Source organism: Lasiosphaeria miniovina, assembly GCF_030549165.1.
Source record: "Lasiosphaeria miniovina strain SMH2392-1A chromosome Unknown B0T26scaffold_3, whole genome shotgun sequence".
NCBI classification, from domain to species: Eukaryota; Fungi; Ascomycota; class Sordariomycetes; order Sordariales; family Lasiosphaeriaceae; genus Lasiosphaeria; species Lasiosphaeria miniovina.
Genome location: NW_026848222.1, coordinates 930,825 through 949,234, shown reverse-complemented (window position 1 = coordinate 949,234; position 18,410 = coordinate 930,825). Strand labels below are relative to the sequence as shown.

General features: G+C 55.5%; 5 protein-coding genes and 1 non-coding gene across 6 annotated transcripts; 4 read left to right on the top strand and 2 right to left on the bottom strand.

Annotated features, from left to right (window-relative positions):
* Positions 1–1,038: 1,038 nt before the first annotated feature.
* B0T26DRAFT_673643 (uncharacterized protein) lies at positions 1,039–1,970 on the bottom strand (the record flags this gene model as incomplete). The annotated part of the gene is made up of 3 exons (XM_060439623.1): positions 1,039–1,283; positions 1,485–1,697; positions 1,835–1,970. 3 exons carry the CDS (start codon positions 1,968–1,970, stop codon positions 1,039–1,041), a joined length of 594 nt encoding a protein of 197 aa, XP_060297794.1.
* Positions 1,971–4,754: 2,784 nt separating this feature from the next.
* Positions 4,755–6,044, top strand: B0T26DRAFT_643555 (uncharacterized protein; the record flags this gene model as incomplete). Its single annotated transcript, XM_060437544.1, has 2 exons — positions 4,755–5,305; positions 5,555–6,044. 2 exons carry the CDS (start codon positions 4,755–4,757, stop codon positions 6,042–6,044), a joined length of 1,041 nt encoding a protein of 346 aa, XP_060297793.1.
* A 1,950-nt stretch (positions 6,045–7,994) lies between these two features.
* On the top strand, positions 7,995–9,405 carry B0T26DRAFT_194478 (uncharacterized protein). Its single transcript, XM_060433709.1, has 3 exons — positions 7,995–8,583; positions 8,671–8,968; positions 9,027–9,405. Exons 1-3 carry the CDS (start codon positions 8,393–8,395, stop codon positions 9,186–9,188), a joined length of 651 nt encoding a protein of 216 aa, XP_060297792.1. The 5' UTR covers positions 7,995–8,392; the 3' UTR covers positions 9,189–9,405.
* A 2,312-nt stretch (positions 9,406–11,717) lies between these two features.
* B0T26DRAFT_739258 (uncharacterized protein) lies at positions 11,718–12,997 on the top strand (the record flags this gene model as incomplete). Its single annotated transcript, XM_060443686.1, has 4 exons — positions 11,718–11,915; positions 11,976–12,074; positions 12,111–12,680; positions 12,722–12,997. The coding sequence occupies 4 exons, from the start codon at positions 11,718–11,720 to the stop codon at positions 12,995–12,997; spliced, it is 1,143 nt and encodes a 380-aa protein (XP_060297791.1).
* A 718-nt stretch (positions 12,998–13,715) lies between these two features.
* On the bottom strand, positions 13,716–13,786 carry B0T26DRAFT_t84. Its single transcript has one exon. It is a non-coding gene; the product is annotated as a tRNA-Glu (tRNA).
* Positions 13,787–15,617: 1,831 nt separating this feature from the next.
* B0T26DRAFT_640702 (multicopper oxidase-domain-containing protein) lies at positions 15,618–18,279 on the top strand (the record flags this gene model as incomplete). Its single annotated transcript, XM_060437255.1, has 7 exons — positions 15,618–16,215; positions 16,290–16,313; positions 16,387–16,427; positions 16,493–17,300; positions 17,368–17,483; positions 17,578–18,008; positions 18,066–18,279. 7 exons carry the CDS (start codon positions 15,618–15,620, stop codon positions 18,277–18,279), a joined length of 2,232 nt encoding a protein of 743 aa, XP_060297790.1.
* Positions 18,280–18,410: the final 131 nt, after the last annotated feature.

Genomic DNA, 18,410 nt, shown 5'->3' with positions numbered 1-18,410 from the left:
AATGATCATCTCGCTGTGCGTCATGACAGGCATATCGCTGCTGCTGATGCTACTGCGCTTCGGCTGGGACGACCACCTGCTCATTGTGATTAATGATTGTTAAAGTATGGCTAGCTACTACAGCTATAGGGCCCTAAAGTGCACCAAATTGTTTGCTAGGCCCCACAGCACCTTCTCGAACCCCCTACGAGCCCACTAGAAGACTGTCGAATACAGGGCTACGTACGGCTTCTAGAACACTCTAGAAGATCTACTTTGGGTCTATATTAAGACCTATTCTTTCCCTTAGATAGATTTCCTTTCAAGCAAGCATCACACTCACCACTCTCTGTACTATAATCCTTCTATAATACAGCTCCTCTCAGTCTTCTTCAGCACTTCTGTTGCCCCCCGAAGACCCTGAGTACAGGGCAGAGTTCCCTGTAGCCTACGAGGTAGACTGCTGAGCAGAGTCCTCACAAGTGGCAGGCCTGTAGCAGAGTTCTACAGACCTGTGGTGTGACGGCCCGCCTTACGCAGTAGGGATGTCAATGGTTGAAGGCAGCAACGAATGTGGATTTAAAGCTAAGGAAGAGAAAGGAATCTATCGCGGGGTCCGCGCAGGGCGCGGAGAAATAGGTAGTGGTGCTCAGTGCGCACAGGCCACACCCTAAGCACAATGCAGCCAATAGAATCAATCCTGTCACATGAGCCCTGTGGCGACCGTGACATGTGGCAGGCTTGTAGCGGAGTCCTACAAGTCTGTAGCAGTCGGTCTGCTTCCCTCAGTGGCTTACACAAGGCACTATTGTACTGGACCGTAGGGCATAGTTCCCTATAGTCTACCCTAGGCCGTAGGGAATAGTTCCTACGATCTATCCTGCACTTGGCTCCGCCTACGTTACCGCTTCCGCTCCGCCTGGCTACAACACGCAGTTCAACAATGATGACCGACCAGTCATCTCCCGTACATGTCCAGCCAGAGGCACAACGCCAGCGATGTTTCCCACCTCCTTCACTCTCTCTCCCTCCCTCCTCCGGCGGCACAACCCCTAACATTCACCAAAGGAGATTGGCATCAACCTCGGGTTCGATGTAAAATTTGACCGACTCTTCCTCACATTCTGACAGCGTGGCTGCTGCAACTCTCGGCGGCACCACCTCCCCTCTCGAAGGCCCCCAGTACTCGCTCGCTCCCTGCCGCCACGGAGGCAGGTGCGGGTTCAGCTTGTGGCCTATCGTTGTGCTTGGCGCGGTGTGCCTATGCTTGCGCTCGTAGCGCACCGCCCACGCCTTTTCAACCACTGTAGCGAGCTTTTAGTCAGGAAGGGATCTTGTACTATCAAGTAGTGCGAGGAAGTCATGGGGGTAATGGTGGGAGAGTTCTCAGATAGGTTCGGTGGGTAAATGTGGGCAGGAGCGAGGTTGATAGGAATCGGGAAATAGAGAGTTCAAAAGTTCAAAGTCTAAAATGAAGGACGGAAAAAGAAAGATAGAGCACCCACGCTCCGACCGCCGGTACGTCGCAAAATAATTGAGCGACTTGTAGTACTTGTGGAAGGCCGACCCGGGCTCCGGCATTTCGTGCGGCTCCCAGTGCCGGTGTCGCGCCGCCAGGAACACGATCCCCGCCGGGTTTAGGTCTGCTAGCGCCTTGACGATCGCTTGCTCGGCTTGGTCTGCGATTGACGGCGCGTCGAGGCTGGTCAGGTCTAGGTCTGCGAGGGTGGCGGGGTGTGAGTTCAGGCTTCTTTCTCTTCTTGCCAGTTGCCACTCTCGCGTCGAGAGAGATTGATGTGGCATAGTTCTGGCTGCCTTGAACGGCGATCGCGGGAAAAGAAGCAGGGATAATTACCTCGCTTCGCGTCAAATAGGCGCCCCGGCTTCTGCGAGCCGCTGTTCTCTTTCTCCTTCTCCTTGTCCGGCGCGGGTGCCGGCGCGGGAAGGGTCTGGGAGACCTCGTCGCCGGTCTGCTCTGGGTCCGTCACCATCGCTGTTACAGTTTTTGGTCTTGAGATTTGGATGAAGATTGCATTCACGCTTAATTTTTAGAGTTGGGATTTTGGTTCTTTGGGAGGAATTAGATGTGATGGGTGGTGCAAAGTGGAGATCGGGCTTAATAAAGTTTGACTAGTTTTCTGCTTTATCTTGTGCCAGAGAAAGACAGGCGGATAGTGACGTGGGTGCGGATGCACAATGCCGCCACCGCAGTCAAGATCTGTGGTCGTCCAACTTCTTTGTGACAACAACCGAAATCGGCAGATGAATCCGTGCTGACAGAGGTGAGACAAGTGTGGCGGTTGGTTCCCCCACGGTTCACCGATGAACAAAATAGATCCACAGAGTACAGCTTTTCAGGAGTGTGGGCTTGTAATTCGCTCTCCTGTTTTAATTACTTTAGCTTTCGCTTGTCCAAGTAGGAGAGGGTTGCAGCTTTGCTCAACCCGCGCACGACAACAAGACGTAAGACTTAATTCTGATATGGATAAAGGTCCACGATTGATGTGAGGGAATGAATTCAACAATACAAAGCGATGAGCAACCTCAAACTAAAGGACCCGGACAGCCTGCCCGGATATTTTGAGGAACAACCAAGCGATGTGCATTCGGCCTTGTTTATGTGTTGGTATTGGCATGTTAGATTCAATCAGTCTGGGTCGGCGGTTCTTTGGCGTGCGTGTTTTCTGAGGCGCTTGTAACTGGTCGGAACCTTCCCGGCATGACTCTTTGTTCTTGAAACTGTTTGATCCATATCCACGTTGTACGTTGCTCGTCGACGTTGTACAGCACACGCGTCCAAGCAGATTGGTCAATCCCTGTCGCTACCCTTATGGACCGTCGATCGATAACAATCGATCCCAAGTCTAAAATGTGTTCAAGACGGTGTTTGGTCTGAACACTGTGACGGGTCAAGGTTGAAACCGGCGGATATCCGGATATCAAGATTGGGTGATAGCTTGTCCACCTGCCTATACCTAGGGTAGGCAATGTGGTCCGCGCCTGACGCTCGAACAAATAAGCTGACATTCGTTCACTTGGCAGGCTATTTTAGAACGTGGCTAGGCTGTCTGTTCAGCCTTGAGCAACGCTACTCAACCAACCCATCCTGCACCAAAACCCCATACGAACTGTACACGGCGAGTGGTCTCGGCTACGCAAAAATATCCTGGCTGGTACGGGCCGCAGCTCCCCCGCTGGTTCAATAGTTACATGCAATCCAATTCGAGTCCCGTTTGGGGACCTGTCGGCCTGAGGCTCGAAAGAATGGAATTTGCAGCCCGCATGACTACAATGCAACTTTGATAGTGATGTGTCATGTCGATCTTTATTTTTTTAATCTCTGCCCAATCCGAGCGCCGCTCAAGTCCGATCTCCCATTCCGAAATATTCGAGATGGATGGTCGGAAATCTATGTACCCCGAGGACCGCTGACCCCAGGCTTCTGGAAAGAGCGCCAAGGGGAACTCGAGTTTCCGTGCAGAGTGGCACATTTTGAGTACAACACTGCGCCAAGTCACGACATGTCAGCGCCTAGGCAGTGGATGGTGGCAGTGGGCACCCAGGCGACTCCATACCAAGCCACGCACTAGACTGATCTTGTTTCTCGGCGGTTCGCTATTTGACACACTTGACGGTGTGCACGAGGGGCAGGTACTACAAGCAAGTAAGTACAGAGACTGCTGTGTTATTGACAAAGAGGGCCTTGGGTAGGCTGGCATTTGTAGTTTAATGAGCTTATGATGACGATGGGATGCGTGGGATTTGCTGGAGCGTCACGTCGAAACTCACACAAGATGACATGGAGATTGGAGATGGCGGCCCTCGGATATTATTGGACGGCCAGGGCAGCTGGAAGTGCAGAGCTGCCGTTGATTTTTGGAAGGATGGCCGGTGGATTGGCAGCGAGTGGCGCATTGAATCCACTGCGACTCGGTAACGGTCCACAACAACGGAGAGAAGACACCAAACCGGGCATAGTGGCATGAGGCGTGTGGGTGGGTGGGCGCTGCAGGGTGACGGCGACGAAGGGAGTGGCCTTTGGGCTTACCTATTGGAAGACTGAGTGTTCCAAAAATATTATTGCCTCCAGGGTTTGCGCCTGTCGATTGCCTCGAGGTTGTGCCAAGCCGGCGCACCAAGGCACGAGCCCGCAAGATCGAAGCCAAAGGATGGCCACCCCTGTCCGCCCTGTGGGACTTGCCACCTCGGGCCCTGCAAGGCGTGTGCCCCCAGGCCCTGGGCCGCCCCCAGCGCAACCGCCAAGCCTGGGCAAAGGCCGAGGGGATTGCGGCTCGGTCCAATAAAAGCGCCCCGTGCCCTTTCAGCCCAGTTGAGAACAGGGACCCGCGGTTAGGGGCAAAGCTCCCGATGTGGGTCAATCACTCTCGGCCCGTCGACGCAAATGCATCTTTGTTGGTGTTTGGGGGTGCCCGGGGGGGGGAGGGCCATAGGCACAGCTGTGCAGCCCTATAGGTAGGTGGGAAGGAGCTTAATTCTTCTTAAGTCGGCCAGCAACGCCCCCGTCTGCACCCAAACCCCCGGAACACTCTTTCTTCTGTTTCCCTCCCTGAAATCCCCGGCTGCCGGATAATCCCGTCTTCGGTTCTTGCCCGAGTCGACGGGCCCGCAGCCAGCTCGACGACCATCTTTGACGGCAGCCTCGACAGTCTCGACAACCGCGAGCTCGCAGCAGGGTGGGAGCGAGGGAAACCCCACCTGACCTAGATTTAGGTCTTCTTCCCGGGGTAGGTCGCGGCTGCGACTCAGACCTAGACATGGCCGTTGTGGCTGGCCAGGACCGGGTCAACCTGGGGCCTCTCACCCAAGTTTTCACTCCCCCGTTCGACTGTGCGCCTCTCTTTCCAGCATGCACGACGTGCAACTTTGGCTGGAAGGGCCAGGAGTGCGGACCAGACGGGGTTCGAGATGCCACGTCGTGCTGGCCGCCAACTTCCCAAGGAATCCCCGCGCCGACTGGGGCCCTGTTTGGCTGGGGGTTCTACTCGCCGGGCGTTCATTGCCCGGCGGGCTACACATCAGCCTGCACCGCTACTGCTGGCCCTAAGACGACGTCCCAGGGCTGGCCCGTGCAGTTCGTCATGGAGAAAGGAGAGACGGCCATTGGCTGCTGCTCGTCAAACTACGCTTGCGCAAACATCAACGGCCAGACATGCGTCCGCGTCGTACAGTCGACGTCGGTCCGAACGGTATATTGCGACGGCGTCACCACCACAAACCTCGGTAGCATGACCCTTCCCAATGAGTATGCCTCGATGCTCACTCTCTACGCCCCCATGATCCAGATCAACTTTCAGTCCAGCGACATGTCAACCAGCCGTAGCCCTAGCACCAAAGCCAATACCATCACCAGCCCCGGCCCGAGCAGCTCGAGCAGCCCAGGCAAACCAGGCAGCTCAGGGAACTCAGGAAACTCGGGAAGCTCAGACAAGTCGGGAAGCTCAGGCACCTCGGGCAGCTCAGGTAGCTCGGGAAACTCGGGCAGCTCAGAGAATCCGGGGAATTCAGGCAGCTCAGGGAACCCGGGCAGCCCAGGCGGCTCAGCCAGCTCGAGCAGTTCAGGCACAACGAGCGGAGCAAGCAGCAGAGGCACAGCCACGAGCGACCTGGCCGCGGCCACCGCGCCGCCGGCCGCCGGGGCAGCAAACAACGTCAACGGCACTACCATCTCATCAACACCATCAAACGGCTTGTCGGCGGGCGCGATCGCCGGGATCGGCGTCGGCTTGGCGGCCTTAATCCTCGCCATCGGCCTCGCCACGCTTCTGCTCTGGCGGAAGCGCCGGAGGCAGGCCGCCGCCGCCGCCGGCGACAAGGACGCGGACTCGGGGATCCACCATCTACACGAAATAGATAGCGGCGGGCCGCACTACGACGTTAAACCGTCGTCCGAGTCCTCCCCCGTCTCACTGTCCGAGGCCCCCGGCTCCGAGCCGCCCCCCGCCGCGCACAAAGGCTACCCCTACTACCCCGACCAGCAGCGCCGCCCCGGGCCCGTCTTCGAGGCGCCCGGGCCAGAGGAGGGCGTGCGCGAGCTGGAGGCGTAGTTGATGTGGCGGTGGCGTAATATGGCGGTGGTGTAATATGGCGGCTGGCCCCTGGTTATTTCTTCTCCGAGCCTCTTTTTTCTCCCAAATTCTAATCAAAATACCTACCTACCTACCTACCTACCTACCTACGTTTCACTCCCTTCTCCTGTGGAGCCCGGCCTGGTCGAGTTTGTACATCAGTTGGGCTGCATACCCGAGTGGTTGTTGTTGGAAGACGGAGGGAGTTGGGTACCTAATTGCTACTGGGATGTGCATGCTTCCTCGTATCCCCATGTATCAACATGTATGGGGTGTCGACTTGGTTGTCGACTTGCCAAATGGCTACCAATGTATATACGATATTCTTCGATATAATTAGACATGTTGAAATCTTGTGACATGTTTTCGCGCTTCAGACTTTGGGCGGGCGGGCAGATGTTGCAGCCAGCCGTGTTAAGATTCTTTGAAGGGGATCTACCATCATAACTATTTGACGTTTTGTGTGGCATTGTCGTTGATTCTTTACGCTGATCTAGTTAGGAAGGGCCCCAAAGATCCCGGTAACAAGGGAAATGAGGCGGTTGCCTCACAAGTCGTCTTCCCAGGTACTTTTATCCAAAACAAGTCCCCAATCGCCTTGCAAGATTAGAGTTCAAAGCCTGAGGGTCGGCCAACCGAGCGAGAAAGACTAATGAGTCTAGATTTCACTTACCGGTTCATAAATTCTCAACTACTCATCCCATTTATTACCCGTTCGTGAATTGAAATCACGATATTCACACATCAAAGACTGAATACCAAGCCAAGATCTATTAATATTCATAGACTAGCTGAGTTCATGGTGTGCGTTTTGATGGCGAGGCAAAGGTTGATGTGCTGTGACAACTGGGGTCACTTTTTGAAGTTTTCATTTGAGCGTCAGGGAGGCCGAGAATTTCCTCCGAGTTGCCTCATGACAGGTCTGAGGCATCTGTCAAACAATCGTCAGCATGTTTTGGCCCCCAACGCCCACCAGGCACCACACGGTCAGGTGAAGTTGACTGGTAGTTTGTGAGGTCTGTTTCCCATTGAGTAGGGGGCCCCTTGCCATGCTATCGACGTCGGCCACATGTAAGTTCTGAGCCCAAACATTGAATTCGAAAACAGGATAATTAGGATCTTGTTTTTGTACCAGCGCAGGAGGCTGCAACCGATGTGCAGAGATAGACTATTTGTGTTGATGAAGAGTCCAGAGAACTAGTAACTACTTAAACTCAGCGACCGAGCCTGCTGGAGGTCGTGTGACTTCCTGAGGGGTGGAGTGTCAAAGACTGATCGGTGAGCTGATAAGGGCAGCGATTGATGATTGAGGACCAGAGCCTCGCGAGTTTTAGTTGGCTAAGCTGAGAGGCACACGTTCTTCGCGTACCTATGTGCGTGCTACAGGATTTTGAAGGCGCAGGAGACGGCTGCTGCGGGTGCCCGCCTTGTGATTCATCGAAATTCCTGCCGGCCTTGTTCAGCTGTCTAAAGCAAGCCGCCGGCGCTACAAGGGAAAGATTGTTGGGAAAGATTGTTGGGCACTCTCCCCGCCCCGTCGCTGTTGCGGTAAATCAGGCCGTACTATACCTGGCATGTCCGGATCTTTGAGCCCAGAGCCTCTTCAGAGTCCCGTCGCTCTTGGGACACGACTGAGGGATTTTCTTCTGACCCCAAGCCTGAAACTTTTGCCGGCCCTGTCTGCGTGCCTGGCGTCGACCTTGGTGTGAAGGCAGGCATAAACGAGAGTCAAGGCTGCAAGTAAGGAATGACTGAATTCGTAAATAACTAAGCTAAAGAAAGGAAAAGGAAAGAAGAAGCCTGCGGTTCCTGCAGGCCGTGGTTTTGTGGTGGGGAGAGGGGAGGGGCAATTGGGCTAGTCCCAATTGGGAAGCGTGGGGCTGCGGGGTGGAGCCTACAGCCAGGCTTGCCAGGGCATGGTTGCGGCACCACGGACCATAGTTCGGCCGTGCCGTAACACTTGGTACTTGGCCCCGCAATTCATCGCTGATATTTTCTCGTGGCTTGCCCGAGAGCAAGATAAGACTGAGGTACCTAAATCCTGGGTATTATGTCCCAGCCGCACGAGACTACATCCCAAGGGCCGTTGGGCGCGCTGGTTGCGCTCTGCCACTGTTGCCCCAGCCTGGTTAATTCAAACCAAGCACTTTTTATTTAGACTTGCCCAGTCTCAGTCTCTGCCATCTTGACAGTCTCCATCCGGGGGATAAGCTCTATTTAATGACAATGTAAAGAAGCCGGATCCCAAATCGTGGCCGAACGACAAGAAACGCCCGTCGCCGGATAAGAAGCCTGCAGTGCTTCACAAGAAGCCGTCATTGCTTCCTATGGATGCGGTGCCTCTACCAGGTCCAGGAACGCCCCGGCGGCGGAAGCGGCGGCGGCTCACATGCTTCGGCTTCGGCTTTTGTTGGATGAGCAACAGCGCGTGTTGCATCACTGCAGGTGTCATCTGTCTGGTTGTGCTTATTGCGGCCATCTTCTCGCCCACCGTCATTCTTTCCAGCAAGCCAGTGCCGTACGTCTCTCTTCATCTGCTAATTACAGATACCCGCCTTACAAAAAAACCACTTGTATTCTCAATTCTGAGCTGACGGCACCGCAGCGCGAGTTCGAACTCAACGGCAACTACGGTTGTGACGGCGACGGTCACCCAGACCCCCACGACGCCTCCTACGGTGACAGTCACGGGAATTGCCACCCCAACTTCTCCGCCCACGGAGGCTTGGGCACTGGGCGGGTTCGACTCGCTGGCCGGATCTATCTTCTACTCAGACCGCAGCGGTAATGTCGCCCATATCATCAACAACGGACATGTTTGGAACAATGCAACGCCTTTCACTGTTGGTCGTGGCGCCGCGGCAGGGAGTCCTGTGCAGGCCATCTTTGACCCGCACTCCCAGGTACGTGTGCGGACTGCCTATGGAATGCCTGCGACTGATGAGGAGAATAATCCAATAGACCCACGTCGTTTATATCTCGTCGTCCGGAGAGCTGCGCGGCGTGACAGCTCCGTACACTGGGCATTCGTATGACACGACGAGCCAGACATGGTACGACAATGCCGTCAACGTTTCGGGTCTTGTCCCGGCTGCCGTCAACGGCTCCTTCCTGCATGTATGACGTTGTATGACGTCCCACAGAGCACGGTGTACTACTACGAAACAGCCACCGGCGCCACGCCCGTGTCGGTTGTCGTCGATGATGACAGACTGTTGGAATGTGTCAAGCAGAAGGGCCTCGAAGGTTCTAGATAGAGACTTCGCCACCCACTTCGCCACCACAATAGTAGTATAAGAAGGGGCCTTCTGGCACTGCCAGAAAGCTAGAGAGAAGAACACACATCTACAATCCATCACTTGAACCACCAGCTTTTCGGCGTACAGTTACGCCCTGTTGATTCCAGTATCGGTACCCTGGTGAATGCAACACAGACACATCGTGGAGCAAAGGCAAGCAAGCATGGCTGGAGAGAGAGAGAGAGGCGGGGTGATGCTGACAAGAATACACGCACAGTCCTCACCATATCCCAGAGACCGCACCCGCAGACGAACCTGCTAGTCGAACCTGCTAGTCTATACATCGGGAGTAGACCAGGTAACCCTAGGCCGCCAGCATCTCATGTACCTGGACGAGACGGCGGCCCTCGTGCGGGCGGATCTCACGGGCCTGGGAAGCAACGTGACGGCGTCACTCTCCGAGACCCTGACGTCGGGGGCCACCAGCGGAATCAGGCTCGCGACGGATTCCAGCAGTGGCAACTGTGGGGAGACTGTAGGCGTCTACTACCAACGCAACTGCACCTCGGCGCTGTATACTCTGCAGTTTGTCGACCGCCTTTCCTGTGGTTAGGCGCCTCATGAATTGTATTGTGGGTCTAGGTGCCATGGCAAGCACTTCTCCTAGGCCGTTGGCTTTGTGTTGCTTTGTTCGCGTGGTTGCTCCGTGGGACTGAGCAAGATGGGCATGGGAACGTCACTCAATTGTCAATCAGACAAATACTTTTACAGCGGCTGGCCAGACTATGCAAGCCGGTGTCATAACCCGGCCACCGGCGGAACCAGTTCATCTTATCCTCGGTGCGAACTGTATTTTGGCCAAGGACTCAAGGAGGCTGTGCAGGGCGTCATGAGAAGCTGCCGCCCAGAGCACCAAGGTACCTTAATTGCTTTGGGTACCTAATTAAGTAGGTGGTCGACCATGCTCAACATCAATGATTTTGAAGAACGACGAGAGAGAAATTACGAACGTCATACATCTTTATTGTGTAAAGAGCACAGAAAGGTATAATTGATTATTGGGTATGTTTGTGGACGTGGTAGGCAAGGACACGAAGTGCCGAAGCTGGAATGCAAGGGGCAACAACTCTAACTGGCCACCTCCAAGGCCTCCGAGAACCCGGCAACACATTGCCGACTGCCAACCTCACGTCAGCTCGCAGCAATGAGCCTAATCGAGACACCACAAGGGGCGGCCCGGCGGAAGAAATATGGCTAGCCCGATTTCAGCAACTCGATGACGTTTGGTGTCGAACTGGTTGGAGACGAGTTTTGCGTGTCCTATACTCGAGGCACAGTTAAGAGGCTCACGCTCAGGCTCCTAAAGCCAGCCCCTGACGCCAAACTTCACGTCTATCAACCGCTGGCACCGGGGTGTGTGAGGCTGCTCCGGCGCGTTCCGCAGCTCGACGAAAGCATTTTGCCACTGATATTGCCAGAGACAAAGAAGATGTCATGGTGAAAGTGATTTCTGTCATCTGCGGCCCCAGGCAAGACGGCTGCCCGATGGCGAGGAACACGCCGCTTGGCCGCCTCGACCTGCTCACCGACGGCACGACCGCACCCGCCAAGCCGGACCTCTACTACGGCGCGCCTCTCGAGCAACTCCACAGATCTACCCGCGAACAGCTCAGGGGCCACATACGTACGGAAATGAGCGCGATCCAAACCCCCGTGAGTCATGCCAGGTGCCATGATGAACAAGGCCTCACGTTTAATTTTCGTGGATGACAACTATTAGGTCTAGGTATAGGGGCGGTGCTAACTACCATAGTTCCTTTCACCAAATCTTAATTCCCACTTTTTTCACGATAAGCCATTCGCCGGAATATGCCCATTGGCTGGCTATGCATCGTTATCCCGGCTTCAAACAGACTAGCGGCGCCCCTTTGTCTCTCTCTTACCTGGTCAGTTGATGGACGGCATGTGCTATTTGCTTTTCTGCATTACCTGGGCGAGCAGGAAACCCGATCGGGGGGCAAAGGAGGAGTTGAGATGAAGTGGTGGCCAAACAGCCTTCTCTCAATAAGGGGCATGGTCCCAGGCAACTTGGGCGCGCTGGGCTACCCGAGGTCGTTGGGGATTCTGCTTGCACCGGGTACGGATGATATGGAAGGAAGCAGCCGCGGCCCGCTGCCCCCCTCGCAGTTTATCCCCGTGGACCTAGAGGCCAGCAGTAGCACGTCTACCCAACCTCGATACGTCGGCAGTCGTTTTTCTGTCTCTGATTTCCAATCGAGGTTGCTATAAATCTGGAGAACAGCCACTTGGAAATCGCGAATCAGAGACAAGACTCAGATCGGAGATCACCCTGTTCTTCAAGACTCTTTTCAGCTGCCTATTACTGCCTCCCCGTTCGTCCATTTTCTTTGCCATGAGACCTCGTGTATGTCTCGCCCTCTGGGCAGTCCTGTCAATGGGGGCAGATGCGTGCATCCACCACCTACAGGATCGAAACCCGTCGCCGCCTTCCGTGACCCGCAGAAGCCGGCCTGGAGCCCGGACAAAGACTGCCATTAGCAACGCCCGTGTGTTCAATGGCATATTCATTGAGCCCCCTAGGACGGTCATCGTCGATGGAGAATTCATCGGTATTGACTCGAGAAGTGTCGAGACGACCGTCGACGCCTAGGGCCGCATTCTGATTCCCGGCCTCATCGACTCGCACGTGCACGTGAACGACGTCGACGGCCTCGAGACCTTGACCTCGTTCGGGGTGACCACGGCCATGGTCATGGCTTGTCAAGACTACACGTACTGTTCTTAGCTCCGCGGCCATGACGGCCTCTGCGATGTCCGGTTGGCCGGCTTACCGGCGGTGGGGCCTGACACCCAGCACGCCAAGATGTTCAACATGTCGTCGGACCAGCTGCTGTATCCCACGGCCGACCCTGACGCCGCCGTCTCGTACGCCTTCGGCAACAAGTCCGACTTTTACAAGATCACGGCCGAGAAAAGCGGGCTGAGCCAGGACATGCAGACAGCCCTCGTCAAATCGGCCCACGGGCGGGGCAAGCTAGCCATGACACACGCCGCCAACGCGCTATCGTGGAAGCAGGCCGTGCTGTCAGGGACCGACGGAATCCAACACACGGCCACGGATGCGCCCATCGACGCCGACGTGCTGACGCAAGCGGGGGCTGCCGGGCAGTTCAGCACCCCGACCATGAACATAGCGCGCTACACCTTCAGCAACCCCATCCTCCTCGAGCAGATGGGGCGGACCCCGGACAGCCCCGATTCGTACGCACAGGTCAAGGCCAACGTGAAGGCGATTCGCGCGGCCGGAATTCCCATCCTGGCCGGCACCGACGCCGTCGGCACCCTCCTCCCCGGCGTCACCATGCCCTTCGCCTGACGCTGCACTACGAGCTGCAGAACCTCGTCGAAGCCACCGGCATGGAGCCCGCCGAGGCCCTCGCCGCGGCTACCTTGGTCGCCGCGCGCCACCACCGCCTCGGCGACCGCGGCGTTGTTGCGCCCGGTATGCGCGCCGACCTCGTCCTCCTCAACAGCGACCCGCTCGCCAACATCTCCAACGCGCTGGACATTGCCCGAGTCTGGGTCGGCGGCGTCGAGTATGCTCCCGTAGCCAACGGCAAGGAAGCCGTGGCTGCTAGCCCGAATCCCTCGGGGACCGTGAGACAGAAATAGGAGATTGGATAGGGGAAAGAGACGGCGGTGAACGGGCACTTGGTAGTATATATTCGGCCTTAATCGATGTAGGGTTCGTCTTAACGTGCTCTTGATTGACCTCGCTGAGATGGTCGCGAGTGTTCTTGGGTAATTAGGTCGATGTTTTTCAGCCCCTGGTTGCTATCTCGATAAAAGCAGCAACGCCCTCGAGCTGCACATGCAGCAGATCCAGGACTCGCTGCTGCTAGACCTGAAGCAGATCGAGCACAGGTTTTTGCAGAGGGTCGACGATCTCACTGGACGGGCGGCCGTGCAGCACGCCGAGAGTGAGGACTCTCCTCTCATTATCGACGCTAGAAACGAGTTTGAAGAGGCATTGCTAGCCATAAAATCACGACTTAGCCGCAGCGACATGGAGTCGTTGAATGCACTGACGGCCGGCGTGGCCATTCCCACCGAGGCCCAAGGAGTCAAGAGTATCAGAGCGATCGAATCCAGCGTTGCGACGATGGCCGAGAAGAGCAAATCCAGGGTCGTCGTGATGATGGCCGAGAAGATCTTCCAGAGGCTGGAGACCACCAAGACGTTTGACGCGCTGGGAAGCGATAACGATCAAGGTATTCCGTAAACCAATATAATATCCCTTTCGGTGAATTGAAAGGACATAAAGCTCTTCTTCTCCAGTCGTCCCGCGTTGGGTAGGTAGTTAAAAAGACAATTGGAAGGTAAAAAGAAATTCGGATACCGGGAATCGAACCCGGGGCTAGTGAGTGAGAGTCACTGATGTTACCGTTACACCATACCCGATTGAATCACGTGGGTCGATGAGAGTAATTGCTCATATGCGTGCCTAGAACATTAGCGTGGTGGACACGAGGTGGATTGCTCATTGCTCCAAACCACACTCTTTCAACTTTTGTTTTGTTTATGACTTGACTTCGTACTAACTATGGGTTTTACTAAGTGGGTTAAAAAGATATACCACCTTTTTTATCAACTTTCCTTTAATCACGTTGAGAAGTCTTGGATATGCCATCAACTCGCCACACACTCTTTCAGATTTTTTTCTATTTTTTTTGGAGGGGCTCACTCGCCAGCTGCTAGTTGCTAGTCTGAGAATGGCTCGATGAGAGGGGGTTGTTTAAGCGGTGAGGCCATTGAACGTGCTGTCTCGGCTTGCCGATGTGTAACGTGTGAATGCGGGGTGGACCTCGGGATGTGTTCTCTTCTTGCTGGCGTCAGTGTGTCGAGGATGAAACAAAACCCCGAGATTTCATGCCGTGCGCTATGACACGATAATTGTCAAGCACGAATCCAGTATTCTTTTCGACCCGCCAGTGCGTAGGCCTTTTTTTTTTTTTTTTTTTTTTTTTTTTAAAAAAAAAAAAAAAAAACGTAATTACTTCCGGGTCGTTGAATGGGCATGCACGCTTCCGCCGCTAGCGCCGTCGGTGGAAACGATAACTAGATTATTTTCGGAGAACGTAACCAGACTCGAGTCTCACATGCAATTCGCCCTTGCATAAGCCGGATTCCGAGAGAGCTGTTCCCCGCAAAGTGGAATCTTGGCTGTGCAACCTAGGGCAAACCAAGTCCACGGTCTGACCCTCAATCCATCTACGTAATTACAATACGAATAAATAGTATCTACCTACCTCCTGAACACTTGAATCCCGCCAGAGAATGTCTCGGATCGGCGGCGCAGGCAGGATGAACACAACGACGGGAATTTAAGGTAATGCATTCCTCGACCTTCCGTAAGTTAACCGTGTTTGCGACTAGATCTGCAATCTACGAACTCACACGAGTTGATATACGTTCGTGTTGCACGATCCCAGGTGAGATCGTCGAGTTGATCCCGAAAACGCGGCCAAGCGCTGCCAAGAAGTCGGACGATCCGCTGCGGACGCCGAAGCTGTACTATCGGGACCAATGCCGTACAAGTGAGCAATGGAAGTTGGGTGTGCCGGGGAACCCTCGTGGGATTCCGGCCTCGGGCCACGGCGGCCGAGCAGCGAGGGGCGGCCGATACGGCCAGCCATGAGGCGCTCCGAGCTTTCGCCAGAACCTTGTCGCCTAGAAGCTCAGCTGCTGAGACGGACGGACTTTCGGCCACCGAGTCCATCTCACTGTTTGGGACACAGTCTCTCTCTCAGCCAGCCACCGAGCCAACCCCGCCGGAACTGTCGAGGCTTGCAGTTGGCTTGCATCTTGTCGTCTCTCAACGATACGATAGGTTGGTGGTTGTTGATCGCCGCGCGACCGGGGACCCCCGGGTGGCATGACCCAGGTAATGTTTTTAAACCTGCCCATTTTCTCTCCTGTTGCACTGGAACTAGTGGAATAATGATGCAGTGCGACGCAAGGGGTTGGGAGCTCAGCTGGCAACGAGTACTACTCGGAACCGGCCCCTGACGCAACCGTGCAAGTAGCGCAAATTGTTGACGCCGAGGCAAGCAGGCCGGAAGGCTTGCAACCCCGTGCGGTGTTATATAATTACCTTGCCAAGTTAAACTGCTCATTGCACCCCTTGAACTTGCTCAAACTCTCTCGCGTTTCCTCCCACCGTCGCTCAGTCGGCTCGACCCTATTTTGTAGTTCCGAGTTGACTTGGCTTGGCGCCGCCCAATAAGCCGCCATGAAGTTCGCGTCGGTGTGGACCAGCATTGTGCAGGTGTTCAACGTCGCCACTTTTTCTTCTCTGGAAGACACCGAGGTGACTCAGATTCCCCTAATCCCGCAGGAGCCCGAGCCCGGCCCCGTGTTCCGTCATCTCCCAATCACGCAGGACGAGGATGGCAACTACTGGCGCGGCAAGGTCAGCCTGACCCAAGACTGGTCCAGCGGCCAGATATACGACGCTAGAGACTACCAGGTCACCCCGTACCACGTCGACGAGAACAACATTGTCTACAGCGAGAGAGCAGGCCCCCCAAACCGTGGAGAGACACCCGTGATTCCCACGCCAAAGAACCCGCAAGATGGATCGCGCATCAACTGTAGATACCCCAAGATGTTTGGTTGGCGGACCTGCTTCAACGAGACCAAGACGTGCTGGCTGAAAAACGACACTCACATCATCGACATCAACACCGACTATGAGAATATTAACCTGATTCCTGTGGGCGAGACCAAGTATTACGAATTTGAAGTTTCCGAGGAGCCTATCTCGCCTGATGGGATGACCATGGAGCACGGCAAGCTTTTCAATCGCCGATATCCCGGCCCGTGGATCGGTGAGTTGCACTGCAGCCACCATTTGTCTCAGACTGTCACAGCTTACTGACAATGTTCATCGAACTGCATGCAGAGGCTTGCTGGGGTGACACTATCGGTACGTGCAGACCCGCCCCATCCGCTCATGTGCCCCCCCGCAGCAGTGTCTCGCTAACGTAACGCTGAGGTAGAGGTCAACGTCAGGAACAAGCTCCGGTGGAATGGCACATCCGTAGGTTGCAGCACAGATGACAGACAGAGACTGCAGACTGGACATGGTCTAACCAGTGGACGCAGGTGCATTGGCATGGCATTCGCCAGTTCCAGAGCTTCCAGCACGACGGGGTCAATGGTATCACAGAGTGCCCCATCGCGCCTGGGCAGAACTTCACCTACCGGTTCAGAGCCACGCAGTACGGATCGGCGTGGTACCACAGCCATTACAGCCTGCAGTACGGCGACGGCATGCTCGGCCCCATAACCATCTACGGTCCTTCGACGTCCGAGTACGACGACAAGGAGGCCTTCAAGCCGCTGCTCCTGACTGACTGGAGTCACCGTAGCGTGTTTGAGGATTGGCCCATCATGATCAAGTCGGCCACGGCGCCCGAGATGACAAACATTCTCATCAACGGCATAGGCGAGTTCGGCTTCGGGCCCAAGCGCGACAAGTTGAACCTCACGCTGGACTCTGGTAACGACCACTTGCTGATTCTGATCAACACGGCCGTCGACACCACTTTTGTCTTCTCCATTGACAACCACACCATGAAGGTGGTCGAGGCCGACTTTGTACCCATCGTCCCCTACGAAACGGACCACATCAAGATTGGCATCGGCCAGCGGTACCACGTCATCGTTCACGGCCTGGACAGACCCTTCGCCGCTGAGAGGAACGGCAACTACTGGATGAGAGTTGTGCCGGCCAGAAAATGCTCAAAGTTTGCCTTTGGCCCCGACGAGCAGATGGGCATCATCCGCTACAACACTAGCACGCAGGACCCTCTCTCGGAGCCACCCCTGTACGACATCAACTGCGCCGACGAGCCCTATGAAAAGCTCCGGCCATATCTCAACTGGACCGTTGGCAACCCCGTCAATATCAGTAAGACTACCCTCTCTAGCCCCAAAGACGAAGAGACGACGCAGAGCTGATTATCATCGTCGAAAAGACGCGACCACAAACAACACGCTGCTGCCCTCCGAAAAGAAATACATTTTCGACGTCGGCATGCGGCCCGTGGGAGGCCCCGACAAGCCCCCTTATATGCCGAACGACAAGCCCTATGTGAGAATCATCCCCCCCACACCCCCACCCCCTTCATCACAGCCACGCATACAACTACCAATAACACATGCTGACTCACGGAACCATGGCACAGGGCCGGTGGGAAATGCACACGGCGCCGCACTGGGCCAACTTCTCAGACCCGACGGTGCTGGCGCTAGACCGGCTGCCGGAGCTGGAGAAGGAAAAGTACCTCAACATCCTCGACCTGGACGACGAATACGAGGACAAGTGGGTGTGGATGGTGATCACGGCGCCGGCCAAGGTGCCGTCGGACGGCGAGCGCATCTTCTTCCCCGCGGCGCACCCCATGCACCTGCACGGCCACGACTTTGCCCTGCTGCGGCAAAGCTCCGACAACTGGTACCCCGACGGCGATGATGATGGGGACCGCATCTACTTTCCCCCGGACAAGCTCAACTGCGCCAATGAGAATATCACCTGCATCAACCCGCCGCGCCGCGACGTCGTGCTGCTGCCGGCGGCCGGCTACATCATTGTCGCCTTCAAGGCCGACAATCCTGGGTATGTTCTCCACTCACAGTCTGGTAAAAACGGAACCGACACTGATAAACAATCTAGCACGTGGGCGTTCCACTGCCACATCGCGTTCCACGCGTCGTCCGGGCTAGCGATGCAGATTGTCGAGAACAAGCACCTGATCCCCGGCATTGTGGGCAAAGAAAAGGAGCTGCTCGAGGAGGGCTGCTCGACCTGGGACCGGTGGTTCAGCAACGACATGAACCTGTGGGACTGGAACCACCGCGACCACTTCCAGGACGACTCGGGCGTGTGAAAAAGAACAGAGGAAGGAGGAGGCTGCTGCTGCGGGAACAGTCATGAAGCAGCCAAGAGTGATTCACATAGCTACCCACTCTGATTAAATATAGTCCGCACGGAATATCGTACGCTGATTGGAAACTGTGC

Coding starts and splice junctions, on each gene's coding strand:
- B0T26DRAFT_194478 (XM_060433709.1), top strand. CDS start 8,393: ATGGATGCGGTGCCTCTACCAGGTCCAGGAACGCCCCGGCGGCGGAAG. Junction 8,584..8,670: donor CTTTCCAGCAAGCCAGTGCC/GTACGTCTCTCT, acceptor ACGGCACCGCAG/CGCGAGTTCGAACTCAACGG. Junction 8,969..9,026: donor TCTTTGACCCGCACTCCCAG/GTACGTGTGCGG, acceptor ATAATCCAATAG/ACCCACGTCGTTTATATCTC.